Source organism: Colletotrichum godetiae (genome assembly GCF_030913485.1).
Source record: "Colletotrichum godetiae strain CBS 193.32 chromosome Unknown BDP55scaffold_17, whole genome shotgun sequence".
Taxonomy (NCBI): domain Eukaryota; kingdom Fungi; phylum Ascomycota; class Sordariomycetes; order Glomerellales; family Glomerellaceae; genus Colletotrichum; species Colletotrichum godetiae.
This window is the reverse complement of record NW_026851265.1, coordinates 26018-42185: the sequence shown is the minus strand read 5'-3', so window position 1 is coordinate 42185 and position 16168 is coordinate 26018. Positions and strand designations below refer to the sequence as shown.

General features: G+C 48.5%; 6 protein-coding genes across 6 annotated transcripts; 4 read left to right on the top strand and 2 right to left on the bottom strand.

Annotated features, from left to right (window-relative positions):
- Positions 1–174: 174 nt before the first annotated feature.
- On the bottom strand, positions 175–737 carry BDP55DRAFT_661199 (uncharacterized protein; the record flags this gene model as incomplete). Its single annotated transcript, XM_060574701.1, has 3 exons — positions 175–304; positions 375–521; positions 592–737. Coding segments are annotated over 3 exons (344 nt in total), but the record flags the coding sequence as incomplete, so codon positions are not given.
- Positions 738–2311: 1574 nt separating this feature from the next.
- On the top strand, positions 2312–4737 carry BDP55DRAFT_661192 (uncharacterized protein). Its single transcript, XM_060574700.1, has 3 exons — positions 2312–2470; positions 2538–3424; positions 3518–4737. Exons 2-3 carry the CDS (start codon positions 2768–2770, stop codon positions 4475–4477), a joined length of 1617 nt encoding a protein of 538 aa, XP_060430421.1. The 5' UTR covers positions 2312–2470; positions 2538–2767; the 3' UTR covers positions 4478–4737.
- A 150-nt stretch (positions 4738–4887) lies between these two features.
- BDP55DRAFT_631061 (AhpD-like protein) lies at positions 4888–5361 on the top strand (the record flags this gene model as incomplete). Its single annotated transcript, XM_060572243.1, has 2 exons — positions 4888–4980; positions 5038–5361. The coding sequence occupies 2 exons, from the start codon at positions 4888–4890 to the stop codon at positions 5359–5361; spliced, it is 417 nt and encodes a 138-aa protein (XP_060430420.1).
- A 3020-nt stretch (positions 5362–8381) lies between these two features.
- Positions 8382–11514, top strand: BDP55DRAFT_104084 (uncharacterized protein). The gene is made up of 8 exons (XM_060565325.1): positions 8382–8490; positions 8568–8618; positions 8670–9697; positions 9773–10176; positions 10263–10565; positions 10620–10751; positions 10808–10910; positions 10971–11514. Exons 2-8 carry the CDS (start codon positions 8602–8604, stop codon positions 11294–11296), a joined length of 2313 nt encoding a protein of 770 aa, XP_060430419.1. The 5' UTR covers positions 8382–8490; positions 8568–8601; the 3' UTR covers positions 11297–11514.
- Positions 11433–12832, bottom strand: BDP55DRAFT_104021 (Ca2+ regulator and membrane fusion protein Fig1-domain-containing protein). Its single transcript, XM_060565324.1, has 4 exons — positions 12653–12832; positions 12517–12590; positions 12122–12452; positions 11433–12059 (listed from the first exon to the last, which is right to left on the bottom strand). Exons 1-4 carry the CDS (start codon positions 12673–12675, stop codon positions 11672–11674), a joined length of 816 nt encoding a protein of 271 aa, XP_060430418.1. The 5' UTR covers positions 12676–12832; the 3' UTR covers positions 11433–11671.
- A 1295-nt stretch (positions 12833–14127) lies between these two features.
- Positions 14128–16121, top strand: BDP55DRAFT_550601 (uncharacterized protein; the record flags this gene model as incomplete). Its single annotated transcript, XM_060569037.1, has 5 exons — positions 14128–14672; positions 14736–14893; positions 14946–15169; positions 15220–15625; positions 15691–16121. The coding sequence occupies 5 exons, from the start codon at positions 14128–14130 to the stop codon at positions 16119–16121; spliced, it is 1764 nt and encodes a 587-aa protein (XP_060430417.1).
- Between the last annotated feature and the right edge of the window lie 47 nt (positions 16122–16168).

The window sequence follows — 16168 nt, the reverse complement described above, 5'->3', positions numbered from 1 at the left end:
AAACCCCCTAAGTACAAGTCACCAGCGCAAAATGCATTCTTTGACATGGTTTGTACATATATTCACCCTAGTCTGGATTTTTATTTGAAGCTCAATCAAGCTTTCTATATACCATCTAGCCTTTCCACTTTAGTTCGCTGATCACATGATATCGCTGTCTTCATGGAATATGATGTGTCGTATAGTCTCAGATCCCGATCGCTTCTTATACTAGTACAGATATGGCAGGCTATGCATATTGTGCCAACTGCACCTAGAGTCTACAGCTGCCATTGGCCGTGCGTCCACGTTTCTTGTACCCGTTCTTGTTCACGAATCCGTTAGATTATTGGGGATCATGGTTTTGTTAAGACTATGAGGACGAAATTGCTTACCGAGCAAGATATAGTACAAGGTTGGTTCATTAAAGCAGTGTGCGCCCTAGAATTGCAGGTGAAATCCTTGATAAGGCATTTGTGGTCGTCTCCGCAATCACCGTTAAATAGCCAGTCGACATGATGACTACCCTCACTGCCGATGGGCTGTTCCGTGGTCAGCAATACAGTCCCTTATACCGCGGCATCGGCAATGGAAGCTAAAATCAGGACTCACCACGCATTCAGTTACACAACCTCGCCCGGGAACGGTACATTCGGGTTGAGAGCAGGTTGCCCCAGGCATTGACCTCGTCGTCCCGGCAGAAACACAGCTCAGAACAGCTGCAAGAGTAAGAAGTGTTGCACTGAGGTTAAACATTGTAACTAGTTCGGTATGGAGACGAAGGAATGTTAATAGTGCAATTGAATAGATCTTGTTCCTGTGGAGAGAGCCATGGGTTTATATAAACGTGGACTTGTGGTTCCTGCTTCGCATCACCTCTCGCTAGAATACGGTGAGATCAGGTTGATAACTAGCCGAAGGCGATGAAAGTGAATTTCTTCGACCAAGCTCCGTGGTTGCTGCATTGTGGCAAGCGGCATAGACTGAGCCGGGCTGCCAAATGACAAACTTAGTTCCTTCGTCAAAGGCCGGAATACGCGGTTCAGAGATTGTGAGGCTACTTGTCTCCACTCGAGTCAGGAATTCAACGTAATAAGCATTAAGGCAATTATAGTACTCTCAATATACGAAACTCAATCAAGCGGGAAGCAGAGCTAGTATTGCGTTCGTTTTATGCCATGGCAACTGTGCCAAACAGTAGCTAGTAGTTTGTTGAGGCTCTCGTTGGCTCAGACCGGCACAAAATAACCTAGTGCGCCTCTCTTATCATAAATCATATATGAATTGGGTAGAAGTTGAACATAGGAGGAAGCCTTTCGCAGGTCTAGTGACTATGTGATCACTAAAGCTTTATGTTAATTATGAGGCGATTCGGCATCTCCGAGCTGCCAATGGGTCTTGAATCGCGGGACTGCACGTGTGATATTTGGTGGAGACATATGAAATTAGCAGTTAGCTAGAGAAACGTTGAAAATCGTTGAAGTGCATAGGCGTACGGAGTACCTTACAGAGTACTCCGCAGAAGCCCCACACCGGCCTCACTCAGGAGACAGGGCGTTTGTGACCTTGAGCGGCGCAGGCCCGCGTCTCCGTTCTTGGCGAGGACCTGGTTCGTGTGCGTCCTGCAGCATGTCGAGAATGACGGGGGTAAAGGTCTCGGTGAGGTAGCTATTTCCACTTATATGGTATCGAGGAGATTCTCTGATTTAAGGTCCGTCAGAAATCAGCGCATGGGCTGTGAAACAAATGAGATACCTCGCCATTTCGGAGCCGGCTATTGTTGCGAACTTCGACACCATTTGGCCCGCCCACGGAATTGATCCCGAAAGGGAAGACAAGTAGGTAGTCAAGCGGAATAACTGTGGGAAGACCGAGCCCAGACGAGGAGGACTGGAAGTGCAACATGCTAAGAAATGACAACCCTTTTATGTCAGGTGCTGTATCAATATGTGCTGACTAGACCAAGACGAGCATCAATGCCTTGCCTCTTTCACTTTGAGGAGAGAAGGCCACAGTGGAAGACGGCTCGAGGTCAACGTTGGAGTGAATGATGACTGAGTTTCACATAGGGTGATGTTGCCCAGATTTGAATATTCGGCCATTTGCGACAGGAGCTGGTTATGTGTTTTGGACATTCGATGCATACGGGCCGTATTTTGTCCATCATTGCTATTACTTGCTGAGGTACTCCGTATACCTACGAGACATGCTTGGTCCATGCACCCCCGCAAAGCCGGAGCTTCCGGGGGCCTCGGCTAGCTTCCCGGCCACCCATAGGGTCCATAGAAAAGGCTTTTTGCCCCGCACCGTGAGCTTTCTTTGCATTACAGAACCAGAACTGAGGTCACGTCTGCATCCAGTCGAAACCCATATCCTTCACAAAGGGTACGGAGGTTCCGATCGTACTGTCGCCAATGAGACTATGGACAGATCCCGTCGTTCATTGAGGGACCGTGCGAACGTTGTATGTGTTGAATGTCACTCACGCAAAGTAAGCAACTACTACTACCTGTTCTCCAATTTCGACAAAGAGCTGGGCTAACTTAGCATACGGACAGGTAAAATGCGATTTACAGGCAAGCCAAGACAAGACGTGTCGGAATTGTCGACGTGCTCAAATTCCCTGCGTGTACGCTCGCTCCTAAGTCATGTCATGCTCTTGCAATAGAGGTGCTGACCAGCCGGGGTCAGTCTCCGCAATGGAGTCCGGAAGAGGCGCCCGCGGGGCACTGATCTGGGCGGGACCGACATCAGAACGCCATCTATTTCGTTGCCAGTCACAGAACAAATGATCAGCCCGAGAGACAGTCTAAGAGGAGAGGCAGTCAGCAAAGTATCAGAGACAAGCGGCAATCTCCAGCGAGATATTGTATGGAGACCTAGCAGCTTTATTGACAAAGGCTCCATCATGTACGACCCAGTCAAGACACCGCCCACTGTCGTGCTGAACAACCTTGCTACTGGAAATACTGGCACAAACGATGCGATTCTGAGAGTCACAGGGGCCAGCATTCTACCGCAGCTCGTACTGCTACAGGCTCTGAAGGACTCCTTTTTCGAGCACGCCGCATTCTACTACTCTGTAGTTGACCCCGGTGACGTTTCCGGTCCAAGTGCATCGGTGCTTCTTCAGCAAGCAGTTTGCTTAGCTGGTAGTCTCATGAGACATGGAAAGGACAGCGTCGATCTCGCGAGTTCGCAGTATGAAAAAGTCAAGACGCTGGTTCACGTTGGCTTTGAGCCTGATCAATTGACGGTTCTCAAAGCTCTGTGCCTTATGTCATGCTGGAGCCCTTCTTCCCCCTATCTAGTCACCCTTGATGGACCATGGCACTGGACAGGTATGGCTTCGCGTATGGCGCTTCAACTTGGTCTTCAGAAACAGTCGTCATACATCAATCGTCAGGGTGCTGGTAGCTTACGGCGAATTTTCTGGCACCTTCAGGTGAGTATCATAACTTTAAGTACTCTCCCTCAAACACATGCCAAGAAATCAGTTTCGTTCATCTTGAGGGCAAGTCTGACGCCGTGCACGCAGACGAGTGAAATCCTTATGACAGCTTGCTGGGGGCGACCCCTCCTCCTCAGACCCGAAGACACTGATGTACCACCGCTCTCAGAGGAAGACTTTGCTGTGCATAACTTTGAAGCAACTGCCACAACCTGGATGACGAGGCTCATACAGATCGTTGGGGATATCACGACTCTGAAGTTTAGGAAAAGTGGCCCAACATCGGCAGAAGTGGAAGCCGTCGTCGCATCGCTTTATGACTGGCTGACTAACTTGCCCGAAGACTTACGGCTGTTTAGTCCCGATGGGATCAAAAAGCCATTCACTCAGCAACGCGCCGAGATTTTCATCTTCTACTTCGTCGCCATTATACTCATTCAGACGGTTACCAGAAGTAATAGTTCGTCAATGTGGAGAACTTCGCCAGCGTCGGTCCTCGCTGCATCCTGTGCTGCACGGCTTTACGACGAAATTCGATGCAGAGAGCGCGTCGTCCATCTAATACACTATCATGCATTCCTTGTCTTAGTCGTCGGCGTCGTTTTGATATCTCATCAACCTCAATCGCAAGAGAAAGAGAGCGTACTCAGCAGAGATCTTGATGTTATCCACTGCATCCTGAAGGGTATGAGCGCCAAGTTTGGAGGAGCTCGCGCTATTTTGGTCAAGTTCAAGGACGCGCCACGAGACTTTGGAGGTGAGCGGGTTGAAGAATCGTCCTCTTTGAGAAGCGAGACAGCAGGCTCCCATGGTTTATCAACAGCAAAGATTGTACAAGACCACATGGTCGACCTATTTGCTTTCCCATCAGAAATGTGCGAGAACATGGACATTCTATCACAAATAAACGACACCAGAGACGGAAGCATCTTTCAAGATGACGCTTTTGGAGACTTGGGGCGCCTGGGGGATGACTTTGACGACATTACCTCATTCATGGATGTGCTTGGCATGGACTTTGCAAATTTCGATGGCGCCAATTGTTGAGGGCTCTCACATGCTGCCGAATATCGGGTACAGAAATATTGGACAATAGGATTCTGCTGCAATTGTGCTTTAATCATGATGAGAGTTTCGTCGATCCGTGGTTCGGCATGTGTCAACCGACCCGAACGCCGTGGTGTCCAAAGGATGCTTCTCTGCTTCGGCAATTCGGCACTCGGCACTGCACTGTACGCTTTAATGGTTCGATATACTAGAAACAATAGAACAAGGGTCAGACGAAGGTGTTATTATTTGAAGACGGGTCGGGCTTTGCTCTTATTGTAAAGGCGACAGCAAACAAAGTTCCTGGCAGAACGGATTGAAGATTCGATCCAGAAACGTTTCTACACGCGCCGTATCTGCCTCCTAGCTTTTGTAAACAACCACCACAAATTCGAGACGACATTAACAACATGTCGGAACCTAGCGAAAAGCTGGTGCAGGGTGCCCGAATGGCTCAATCCTTCTTAGGTGCTAAACTTCTCGGCGCTATTCAAGAGCAATCAGTAGGTGCACCGCTGCACGATACTGTGCGAGGGACAAAGCTGATAGATCAATGACAGCGCGATGATCTTCCAAGCAAAGTCAGTGCCGAGTACATCGCCGAAGTGTGTTTCTCTAGCTATGCTCGCCCCGGCCTCGAGTTCCAGGAGAGGTCTTTGATCAATATTGGCATGATGATAGCGCTCAACAGAACCCCGGAGTTACGTATACATATCGCGGCGGCACTCAACCTTGGTATTTCAGAGGATAAGATTGTCGAGACTTGCCGCCATGCGATGATTTACTGCGGTGTTCCGGCTGGCAGAGAAGCTTTGTCTGTTGCAAGCGACATTTTTGCCAAAGTCAAGAGCTCTGCAATGGAAGGAAGAGCAAAAATGTCATAAGGGCCAAATGCGAACATGGATTATTCTACTGTTGATAGAATCTTGAAGTGTTCATCTGAAGGCAGGGACCTCAAACACTGAGTTATCGAACTCAAGGCTCCAAATATGGAATATTAATTATCGCGCTGCAGTGGCACAGCAGTCTGGTGTGGTCAATGAGTACAAGCCGGGGCTGAGTGACCGATGGAAATCTCTCCACTAGCCTCCAGAATTCACCAGCACAACCTGCTTAGGCGCGTTCGTAGACTGAGAGGCCCTGGCCTGTTGCCCGTACGAGGTAAGCGAAGGCACTGCTCCTTCAGCCATACATTACATCGGCTAATGCTGGTCAAGAAACGTTTGGGCACGTAAATTCCCTGATGGACAAGCATTTAGACTTCTGATGGATGCCTACCAAAGATCATCTTATGAAACTGGGGAATGGGGGCATTGGGGGTGTAAAATTGCCGACGAACTGATTGCTGCCTTGCGCAAACGTGAAGAATCATGAAAGTTCGAGATATCATCGAACGAATGACATGTGAATCGCAGTGCGTTGCAGCGGATAGTATTGGAGCTTATAGATGAGCTCCTTGAAAGTGACTAGGCGTGAAGTGATTTGATAGATGCATAATATTTGATTGACATTCAATCGAGTACAATCATCGAATCCGTAGTAGCGCATGTCGCACCCTACAAAAGTAAAAGATAATTAAGACTCTAAGTAGCTATGCTCTACAATGAGATCTGCACATCTTCTCATGGCTCCACATATTCCGCTATCCCATCGACTGCTGGATAACCTCAAGACGTATAGCTCCAGCTTTCTCCAATGTCAACTTTTGAGGTTTTATTATTAGGTGCATTTATTTGAGATGCCACGGATTTAATTCGAATTATTCTGGAACAGTACGGGATTTGCTATTACTCCTCATAGTCGGTACGTATCAACATGTTTGACATTATCCAGCAGTCGATGGGATCACACTCGTCACTCATTCGATAAGATGAGATTCATCAATGGTTGTGTTTTGATATGAAGACCAGGACTATGGTGCGAGACCTCGACCCTCATCATGATAGGGCTTGTAAGCTGAACAATGCCCAGAATCAATTCAACAACCGCCTGGATGTTCTCTCATCTCATGCAGTTCGGGTCACATTGCTCGCCGTATCACCCGCTGCTTTACAGCAGATAAGAATGTGTCTCACCGATAGCAAGCGGTTAGAGTTTGAACTCCACGAAACCCCCTGTTGTGTACATGTCGCGTATGCAGCTGCCCAATATTCTGAAGCAGGCTGAGCGAGAGAGATCGTCCCCCTCTCTGACCCTTTTGGTCAAAGGAGCGATAAGGGCATATCTTCCTCCCCATCATCTTGTTTTATCAATCACTGTACCCACCTTGCCGTGATTCTCGGGTAAGGAACGCATGGTTATCAAATTCGGCCTACGGAGGGCCATGCACCAAGCTGAGCAAGTTTGTTGAGTAACTCACAATAACTGACATCGATGGTAAACGTGGATTGAAGTCCCGATTATACCAGCAAAAAGGACATCGTTAGTGCCGTCAGCTCTAATCATTCACACAGGCTCTAGCGATTCATGTGCGTATGATATTTGTGTCGCACTGAGAAAAGGCTTTTGACTTTTGAAGGACGATATGGATTTGGATGCAGATGTTCCACCTGGATCTCGCGAAGACCAGCCCAGGCCGGACACTGAGAAGATCTTTGAGGCAGCGAAGAGTCCGGAACCCGAAGATTTGCGGACTTTGCTCGAGCAATGTGGCGCAAGCATCGACATCCGGAACGAAAATGGGCTTACTGCTTTGCACTTGGCAGTAGTGAGCGACAATACGGCAGCTACAGAGATTTTACTTAGTCACGGAGCGGATCTTGAGGCCACCACGCCGAACGATCGCAGACTTATGTTCATGGCAGCAGACTATGGGTACGATGATGCAGGGACTGGCGGACTGACGGCGCTTCACATCGCAAATTTGCACGGCAACCTAAGACTCTCGGAGATCCTGCTCGAAAACGGAGCCAACGTTCAGGCGATGACCTCTCGTAGCAGAGATCCACTCTTCTGTGCAGTCACAAGCGGCAACGCGAGCATCGTGAAGCTTCTGCTGGATTTTCAAGCGGAGCCAAATATTTGGTACTTCGAGGATCCACCATCCGCTCTTTATCTTGCATGCGAGAGAGGCTTTCTCGACGTTGCGAAGGTATTGCTAGAGCATGGGGCGGACGTCAACAATCTCAAAGCCATCAACGAGTGGACACCACTTTTCCTGGCTGCTCGCTCAGGCAATCCAAGTTTAGTGGCAATGTTGCTCGAAAAGGGTGCCAGCGTTAGCAGCCGCGATGCGGATGGGCAAACGCCGCTCTTTCCAGCCGTCGTTTCCGACAACCTAGACGTCGTCAAGCTGCTCTTGCAGAAAAGAGCCAAGCCAGATGTCCGAAGGTCTAATGGCGACACAGTTCTGGACCTTGCCCAAGGCAATGCTGAAATGCTACAGGAATTACGATTTGGGTTGACTATACTGCAGGGCCCTCGTATTCGGGGATCCAGTCAAGGCAGTGATCAACCTCAAGAATTTGTAGGATTGAGGGTACCTCCCCCTCCGGCTGAGACAGAATGCGACAAAATGATTGCCTGTCACGGATTTGAAGCGAACATCGTTGATTTCTTCACAAATGGAGAGCACGAGCAGCTGATACCGAAGACCGTTTCGATGTACGAACTTTTGTACAGCCATGGGCCTGAGGCAATCAAGAGTCACATTGATGGCAAGAAGCCCAACTTCACGTGGTACCACCTGCCAACAAACAATGTAGGACAGTCTTTGTATTCCCAGATCCCATCAAATAAGGCCATTTCTCAAGGTACTTACTAAACTACTTCCAGATGGCCTGGGTCGAGGTAGATAAGATTGTTTTCTTTTAGTTGAGTCTCACTCCATGGAAGATGCTGACGAGCAACAGAGCCTAGTTAGACGTCTTGCCGCAGAAAGTGGTAGGGTATCATCAGAAAACTACGACAGTGCAAAGCTAGAGCTCGAGCTCTCTGGAACGCCTGGCATGACCAAGCTCCAGTCACCTAAACATCACAACTCCCATATGCGACCGCATTGCCGTCGAGTGCCAGTAAGGATATCTCCAAACATCATGCTCAAATATAGTGCATTTCAAGTTCGAGCCCTACTGATATTTTTGTCTGCTAGCATCCTGCTTTAAGCTCCCTGACTGGTGATAAGGATGCTGTTGTTTCAGTTGTGAGTCTGCCACTTCAGGTCTAATGAAACGCATTTTATCTAATTACCTAGCAAGGTGCCCTTCCTCAATTTCGAAACACATGATGGGCACCAGGAAATGGCTCAGGCCTTGGAGAATCGATCAACGGAAGGAGTCAAGCCCTTCGGTTATGGTCGCTCAATGATGGCCCCAGGGTTCCAAGCAATGGTTGAAAATCAGGACGTTCCACTCAGGAGCGATCAGTCGAGTTCAGCGAGCCAAGCTCGCCGGCAAGTATCCAATGATACGGATGGCTCCATTCTTACTTCGCCTACTCGCACAGCGAGGAGGAAGACCAGAACACGCGTAGATGCAGCTGTCAGGCGGCTAGGAACTCGCCTCCAGAATTGGCATGCGAGAAGGCCAGCCTTACCTGAGGAACCAGCAACCGAAGTTGACTTGGAACGTCAATCACCAAACCTCGGACAGAGCAACATTAGCAGTCCTGATGATGAAGGGGTTCGACTGGAAACACTGAGGATTACCGCTCCCATTGCGGCAAATGAACAAGAATTACCTGTATTAAGAGATTCGAGCGGAAACGATCACGGTAGCTTCAGAGGCACGCAATCCCAGCGGGAGGAGCCAGTCAGCCAGGCAGACCCCGAGGTAGCCTTTTCTGAAGTAGTGGCGACGAGCAACAACAATGACTTAAGCTCAGAGACCAGTAGAGTGTTCGTTGGCAGGTCAGCAGAACAGTATGGGGAATGGAACACCTCTCAGCAGCAGCAACCATTGTTGCAGCCAGGGACATTCCATGAAGCTGGCATATCTGAGCAGCAACGTCAGAGTGCTCCAAGACTGGCACAAAGACGAAAAAAGGAATTATACAGTCCCCCACCAGGTAACCTACACGAACAACTCATCCGAGGCTATTTCAGTTCCACGACGCAAGGTTTTCAACCACGACGAACCCTGGACCAGTACATCTACTCGCATACCGAGTCTACCCCCTACCGCGATAACGACCAGGTTATTTACCGCTACACCAGGAGTCACTCGTTCCCCGAACCTCTGATCCTGATGGTGGACCAGCTCTGGCTCTGGATCCTTGGAGACGGTATTTTTCTACGTGTTAAACCCGATCGTGTTGTCGGTTGAGGATGTATCGCTGACCATCTCGAAACACATACAGAGACAGTGATATCCTGTTGCCCCCTTCGATGGAACTCCTGGGTGGCCAGAGACTCCCAAAACCAAACTGATATAACTACGCAACCCTCAAAACCGCCGCCGTTCATTCGTTGGTTTGCCGGTTGGAGACAACAGATTCCTGCATACGAGAGACGACCTAGAGGCCCCAATCTCATGGAAAGCACCAAGACGCATGACATGTGGCCGGAAATTGACCCGGAAGCCCCTTTGACAGTGCCATACTTGGTCATACAGCATCTTTCAAAACAAGGGCGGGAGGCCATCGGGTCTGTCAATGACTTAGCAAGTCTCATCACAACACATTGCGTGGAATTGCTAAATCCTCACCACGTGGCCGATGAGCATCTCTTTTTTGAATTCTTCGATCGTTCAATTGTCCAAGCGGTAATATGCACGTCTCTATCCCTGTTTAATGATACGAGGAGTACAAAAACTATTGAAGATCACTTAGCTAATGATTCTAAAATAAGAGTGACAACGTGACGAGCGCATGGAGAATATTTAAGGATGCAGTCAGAATGGGGAGTCATGATGTCATAGAAATCACTGAAGAGACAGAGTTGATGATTGAAGTTGATGACATTCTGGACGAGTTACATACGATGAAGCTAGTCCTGACAAAACAAAGGACGATCATTCGAGGTCTGAACACATGTCTCAGCGCGATTGCGAATGAAAACCCACAGAAACTCTGGATCAAAACAAGAGTCCTAGATGATCACCTACTACACATTGATCAGATGGAAGAGGCTGCCAAAAAAGCGGAAACGTCTGTAAGGATTTGGACTGGTCCTTCAACATGGAACTTTATTTGACGTTCTTTGTAGCTGTTCCGTCTAATGGACCTCAAACAGAAACGGGGTAGCCTTAGCGAAGCTTATTATGCTCGCGAATCCGCAAGGGATACGGCCAAACAAGGCAAAACTGTCATTGTCTTTACAGTGGTGACAATTCTCTTCGTAAGTGCAACACGATGCCCAAAATCAAATCTGTCCCATTACTAATGACTTTAAAGCTGCCGGTATCTTTTATTGCCGCCATGTTCGCAATCAACACCAATGGCTACCCTCTTGACGAAAACGACAGAATCCCCTTCGATTACCTCGTGAAGCATATCAGTGAGTCTTTCGATGTAAACGACGACTTTCCTGTGAAACCAGCTAATAGGTCTCCGCCAGTGACCATTGGTCTCGGGCTCTCTATTCCACTCATCATCATTGCTTTTAATGTTGATCGAATAGCTAGATGGTTTGGAATGTTTCGCCCATCCCAGACCAATCTTTGGCAGTGGGGAGTGGCCTTTACCGCATGCATCGGTCTTTTCTTAGCTCTTCTCGGACCAATCTGGGCCTCACAACTATCATCCGGCATCAAAGTGGCGATATCAATCGTTGTCACCATGGCATCTATTGCCTCGGGTTGTGGTTATATAGCATTCCACATACATGAAGCCCAGACGTCTCCAGGGTTCCAAAGAAAGATACCAGAAGGTACGTGGTACTGAGGTACTTAGGGGCGAGGAAGGTCGATGAAGCGTTGGGAACACGGGAGGATAAGAAAGCTATATCCCGCGAGAATGAACCTGAGATCGGAGCTTGGCTAATTGGATAGCTATGTTCCTGTCCCTGATGATTCTGGATACTACTACTACTACTACTACTAGAGGATTAACCCGATGTTAAGCCAAGAGGGGTATTTCAAGGGTTATTCGTAGTAAACTACATTTACCAAACTCTCGCCAAAAAAGCTAGACTACCACAGGTGGATAATGGATTCGATTCCCTGTTTCCATTTCGTGTCCATCTGAGTAGTATTACTCGTTCTCCGTTCAATTCATCATCTGGAACAAGCCAGCTGGGTCATCTTACAGGTCCCCGTTTTAGTCTCCCCTGTGTTCCATCTCAACCAACATTTGCGAAAGAACTCTGATTGAGAGGATCATGATGAGGAGGCCGAAGGAAGTACATAGCAAGAGGAATACAGAAATCCACCCGAGTGACATAGCGCCAGTGCCCACACTGCCGACTACCGCGCCTCCAGTAAATGCTTTTCCCATAGAGATTGCAGCAGGGCTTGAGAGGTGTTGCCAAAATACTGCGATAAGATATAGGAAAGCCGCAAAGAATGTGCAAAAACACGCAAGTATTGAGATTGCCCTTGTGGGAACTGCCTCTCTGCCAGATGCTACTGATTCTTCTGAATCATGCCAACTCGGAAAGAGGCTCAATAAGAAAATAACAAAGAAGCCGAGAATAATTGGTGCGAAGCTATGTTCTCGTTAGTCGAAAGCTGCCCACGAAAGCCATTTTTAAGATTGTGATGCTCTCACAGGAGACCCTTGAAGATGATTTCCTCTCTGAACCTGTCCGCAGCCAAGGTTAGCAAAGCTGAATCACTACCCTCTCCCTGCTGCGTTCGCTGTGCGAATGAGTCAAGGACTCGCGAGTTTGTTGAGCAAACCCATTGGTTCATGCTCTTTATGCACATCCCAAAATAGCCAACGCGAACTTCAAGTGGCGGTCTGTCTGCAGTCGTGGTGTTTGAGTTTGAACCCGTCTCTGTCTGATTGGAGGATGTTCCTGATGGTTCGCTGGAGTAAGACAGAGAAATGAGGCATAGCCCATTGAGGTTCTCGGCGGTGCATCCAGATAAGAGAACAGCTTCAATTTCGTCAGAAACGTCTTCGTCGCATATGATTTGGTGAAGATTGGTATGTTCAAATACATAGTAGAATTATGGGGAATACAAGAGTTATCATCATGACATGGTGGTATCCGAGGACGGGTACAAACCGATACCTGCACGTCGCAAACCATTGTTAGTAGATGAACCGCAGCCAAGGTTGTGAAGCTGTCCTTACCACCACAATCGAAATTTTGGCATGGTAAGGTACTGATAAAATCTGCAACGTTTAGTTGCTCATGCGACGGATCGAGAAAAATGGCAAGGCTTGCCTGAGCCAACATAGGTTCGGTAGAGTCAATGGGTGGAAGGTTTATGTACAATGATCCGCGCTCGGCACATGACTGATAAAGTATTCTTCTCCGCAGGACTGTGCCACTTTCAAGAAATCGCGATCCAATTGACTTGTGGGCTAAGCGCCTGTTGAGGGCAGTAAGCATGCATGCATATGCACCGGTCATCAAATTGGGTCGCCAGACTCGCCGCCGCTTTAAGATCTTGTATTAGACAGGAAAAGACGGTGTATTGTAAGGCAAGCCATCTGGTTCGAGCAAATGGGGATTGATTGTAATTTACATCCGCTTCCTACCTCAAACTGCCTTATCTCAGAGGTATCGCTCTCGAGCCAGGATGCACAACCACAATGCGTTCGATGGTGGATTCCTCTCCACATTGTCTTGCTTCAAGAGGCAACATGGAGGCAGAGCACAGCTGGAATGGGCCTGGACTTTTCAAAATACTTTATGATTGCAGAATCTCTTCGTACGTGTACAAAAGAAGGCGAATCATTGAGCCAGGCGCGGACAGTAAGAGACATTGGTCTTCAGCCGCTGCCTGTTGCATCGACGACAAGCACAACACAGTCCTTTCTATCTTAAGTTTAATGCACCAGTCGAGAACCATTGACGTTGGCTAGATTTCCGACCTCAACGCCCTTGACCACGGTGTAAGAGTGAGGTTTATTCCGCACAAAGTTGGCCCATTTGAGTGGCCAATCTAAGGGAGAGTGGGTACGTTACCCCGATATCAAGAACACACATTTCTCTACTTTTCGATTAGAAATGATCAAACAAGAACATTTTCCTTCTACCCTAGAATTGTTGAATATGATGATGGTTTATTGCTGAAGAATAGCGCCTGGCGGTGCGGCGAAAACATGTGGTTCATGTTCCGAGACACTGCGTGCGTTTAGTCCAATCCCGTGAAGGATTGATGTTAACCGATTTTGCGGGGCATCGAATACCGAGCGCAATGTGCCGAGTGCCGAGATTCGAACACCGTCTGCCGACGCTTTTTCCTCACAACATGGAGTTGAAGGCCCAGTGCTTCTCGGCAAATTGCTTGGGGTAACTAATTCATGGACGCCGTAGACGATTAGAGTTGACTATGCCTACGCTGAGCAGCCGGCGCTGAATCCAGGGCATCACCGTGCTAGCGGCCAAGGTAGGACAGGATGTTGCTGTGATCAAATCATCACATTTGGAGGGCCTGCATACTTCATGTAACTTGCCCAGTGTACCTATAAGAGACCAAAATCTACTCCCAGCGACCAGTACATCAAAGCTGCGTACAAATCCCCAACTTACGAGGCATCCCCAAATGAACCAACACTTATTTTCATTGTCCTTCCTTAACCCAGAATCAGATGACAGAATGGCTTCCTCACGCGTGACTCAAATTAGCAACCACCTCGCACTCAGGAACCCACAAACACCAGATACTGGCCCAGCAGATCCATACGCAGTCATTGAACAACCCCTCGGAACAGCCAAAAAGGTCCGCATCATCACAATCGGCAGCGGCGCAAGCGGCCTGAACATGATCCGCACCTTTCGCAAGCAACTTACAAACTTTGAACACACTGTCTATGAGAAGAACCCCGAAGTCGGAGGCACATGGTACGAGAACCGCTATCCGGGGTGCAAGTGCGATATCCCCTCGCATAACTATCAATTCTCCTGGATGCCGAACAAGGAGTGGAGCAGCTTTCTGTCTCCGGCGGAAGAGATCCAGGCGTACTTGTGTCGCTTGTGCGATGATGAGGATCTACGACGTCAGATCAAGACTAATCATCTCGTAACGGGAGCGTTTTGGGATGAAGTCGCTGGAATATGGACGGTTAGGGTGAAGAATTTGGAGGACGGTGTGGAGTTTGGGGACCATTGCGAGTTTTTGCTCAACGCGAGCGGGATTTTGAAGTATGATTATGCCCCTGATTTCATAGCGTGCCCGGTGCGTTGCTAAGTCTGAGTTTCCTGCAGCAACTGGAAGTGGCCAGATATCCCCAGTTTACAAGACTTTGCAGGTTCTCTCCTCCACAGCGCCAACTGGGATGAGACATTTGACTGGAAAGGAAAACGAGTCGCAGTAATAGGCAATGGCTCATCGGGAGTTCAAATCGTTCCGGCTGTACAAAAAGGTGAGTAACAGTCAGGTCTCGTACCACCAAGATACTCACAAAAGAGGCAAAGACGCGAAGGAAATGATTCACTTTATTCGTGGGCCAACTTGGATAATGCCGCCGCGAGTTCAGACATTGCTGCTTGGAAGGGCAACGCAAACGATGGAGCAGATTGAATTAGATGAGGATGAGAACTTCACGCCAGCACAGATTGCGAAGTTCAAGTCCGATCCCGCGCTATACAAGTCATTCGTCAAGGCTATAGAAGAACAAGTTAACAGCAACTTCTTCATGGTCGGTGATCCAATCTTATCTCTTTGAACTTTGAACTAACTCTAAGATAGGTTTTGAAGGACTCGGAAACACACCGACAAGCCACGCAGGGCGTCACTCAATACATGCAATCTGCACTCAATAACGATCAGAAGCTGATCGATATTCTGATCCCCTCGTTCCCTATAAGTTGTCGTCGAATGACGCCAGGTGTCGGGTACTTAGAGTCTCTGACGAAACCTAATGCAAGAGTCATCTCGGGAGAAATCGCCCGCATAGTCTCAGACGGCCTGATTACAGATTCTGGAGAACACATTGCGGTCGATGCTATCGTGTGTGCCACTGGATTCGATGTCTCGTTTCGCCCACGGTTCCCTATCGTCGGGCGAGGGGCAACAAATCTCCAAGATATCTGGGCCAAGGACATACCGAAAGCCTACATGTCTTGCGCGGTCCCCGAGATGCCCAACTACTTTGGTAAGTTCATGTTGTATTGTGGTGGTGCCATTCAACTCCAATCACTGTACTAACAGACAATCCAGTCTTTCTTGGCCCCAACGCCCCCATCGGCCACGGCAGCGTCTTCACAATAACCGAACTTCTCGCAAAATATGTCGCCGGTATTATCCAAAAATGCCAAACCGAGGATATCAAATCCATCAGCCCCAGCCTCGACGCAGTCAATGAATTGTACGAACACACGCAGGCCTTCATGCCACGCACAGCATGGGCCGGGTCCTGTAGATCCTGGTTCAAAGGCGGCGCTGTGGATGGACCTGTGACAGCACTCCATCCTGGGAGCAGAATCCACTTTTTCCACATGTTGGAGAATTTTAGAGGGGAGGACTGGGATTATGTGTATGAGAAGAAGCGAAATCGGTTTGCGTACCTTGGGAATGGGCTCTCTACGATGGAGTTGGATGGGTCTGATTCTACCTGGTATTTGAATGATCCGGATGTGGAGGGGAAGTAACCTAATGGGTGAGAGTCTTAGCGACGCTTGTACATCAGTTGGTTTTC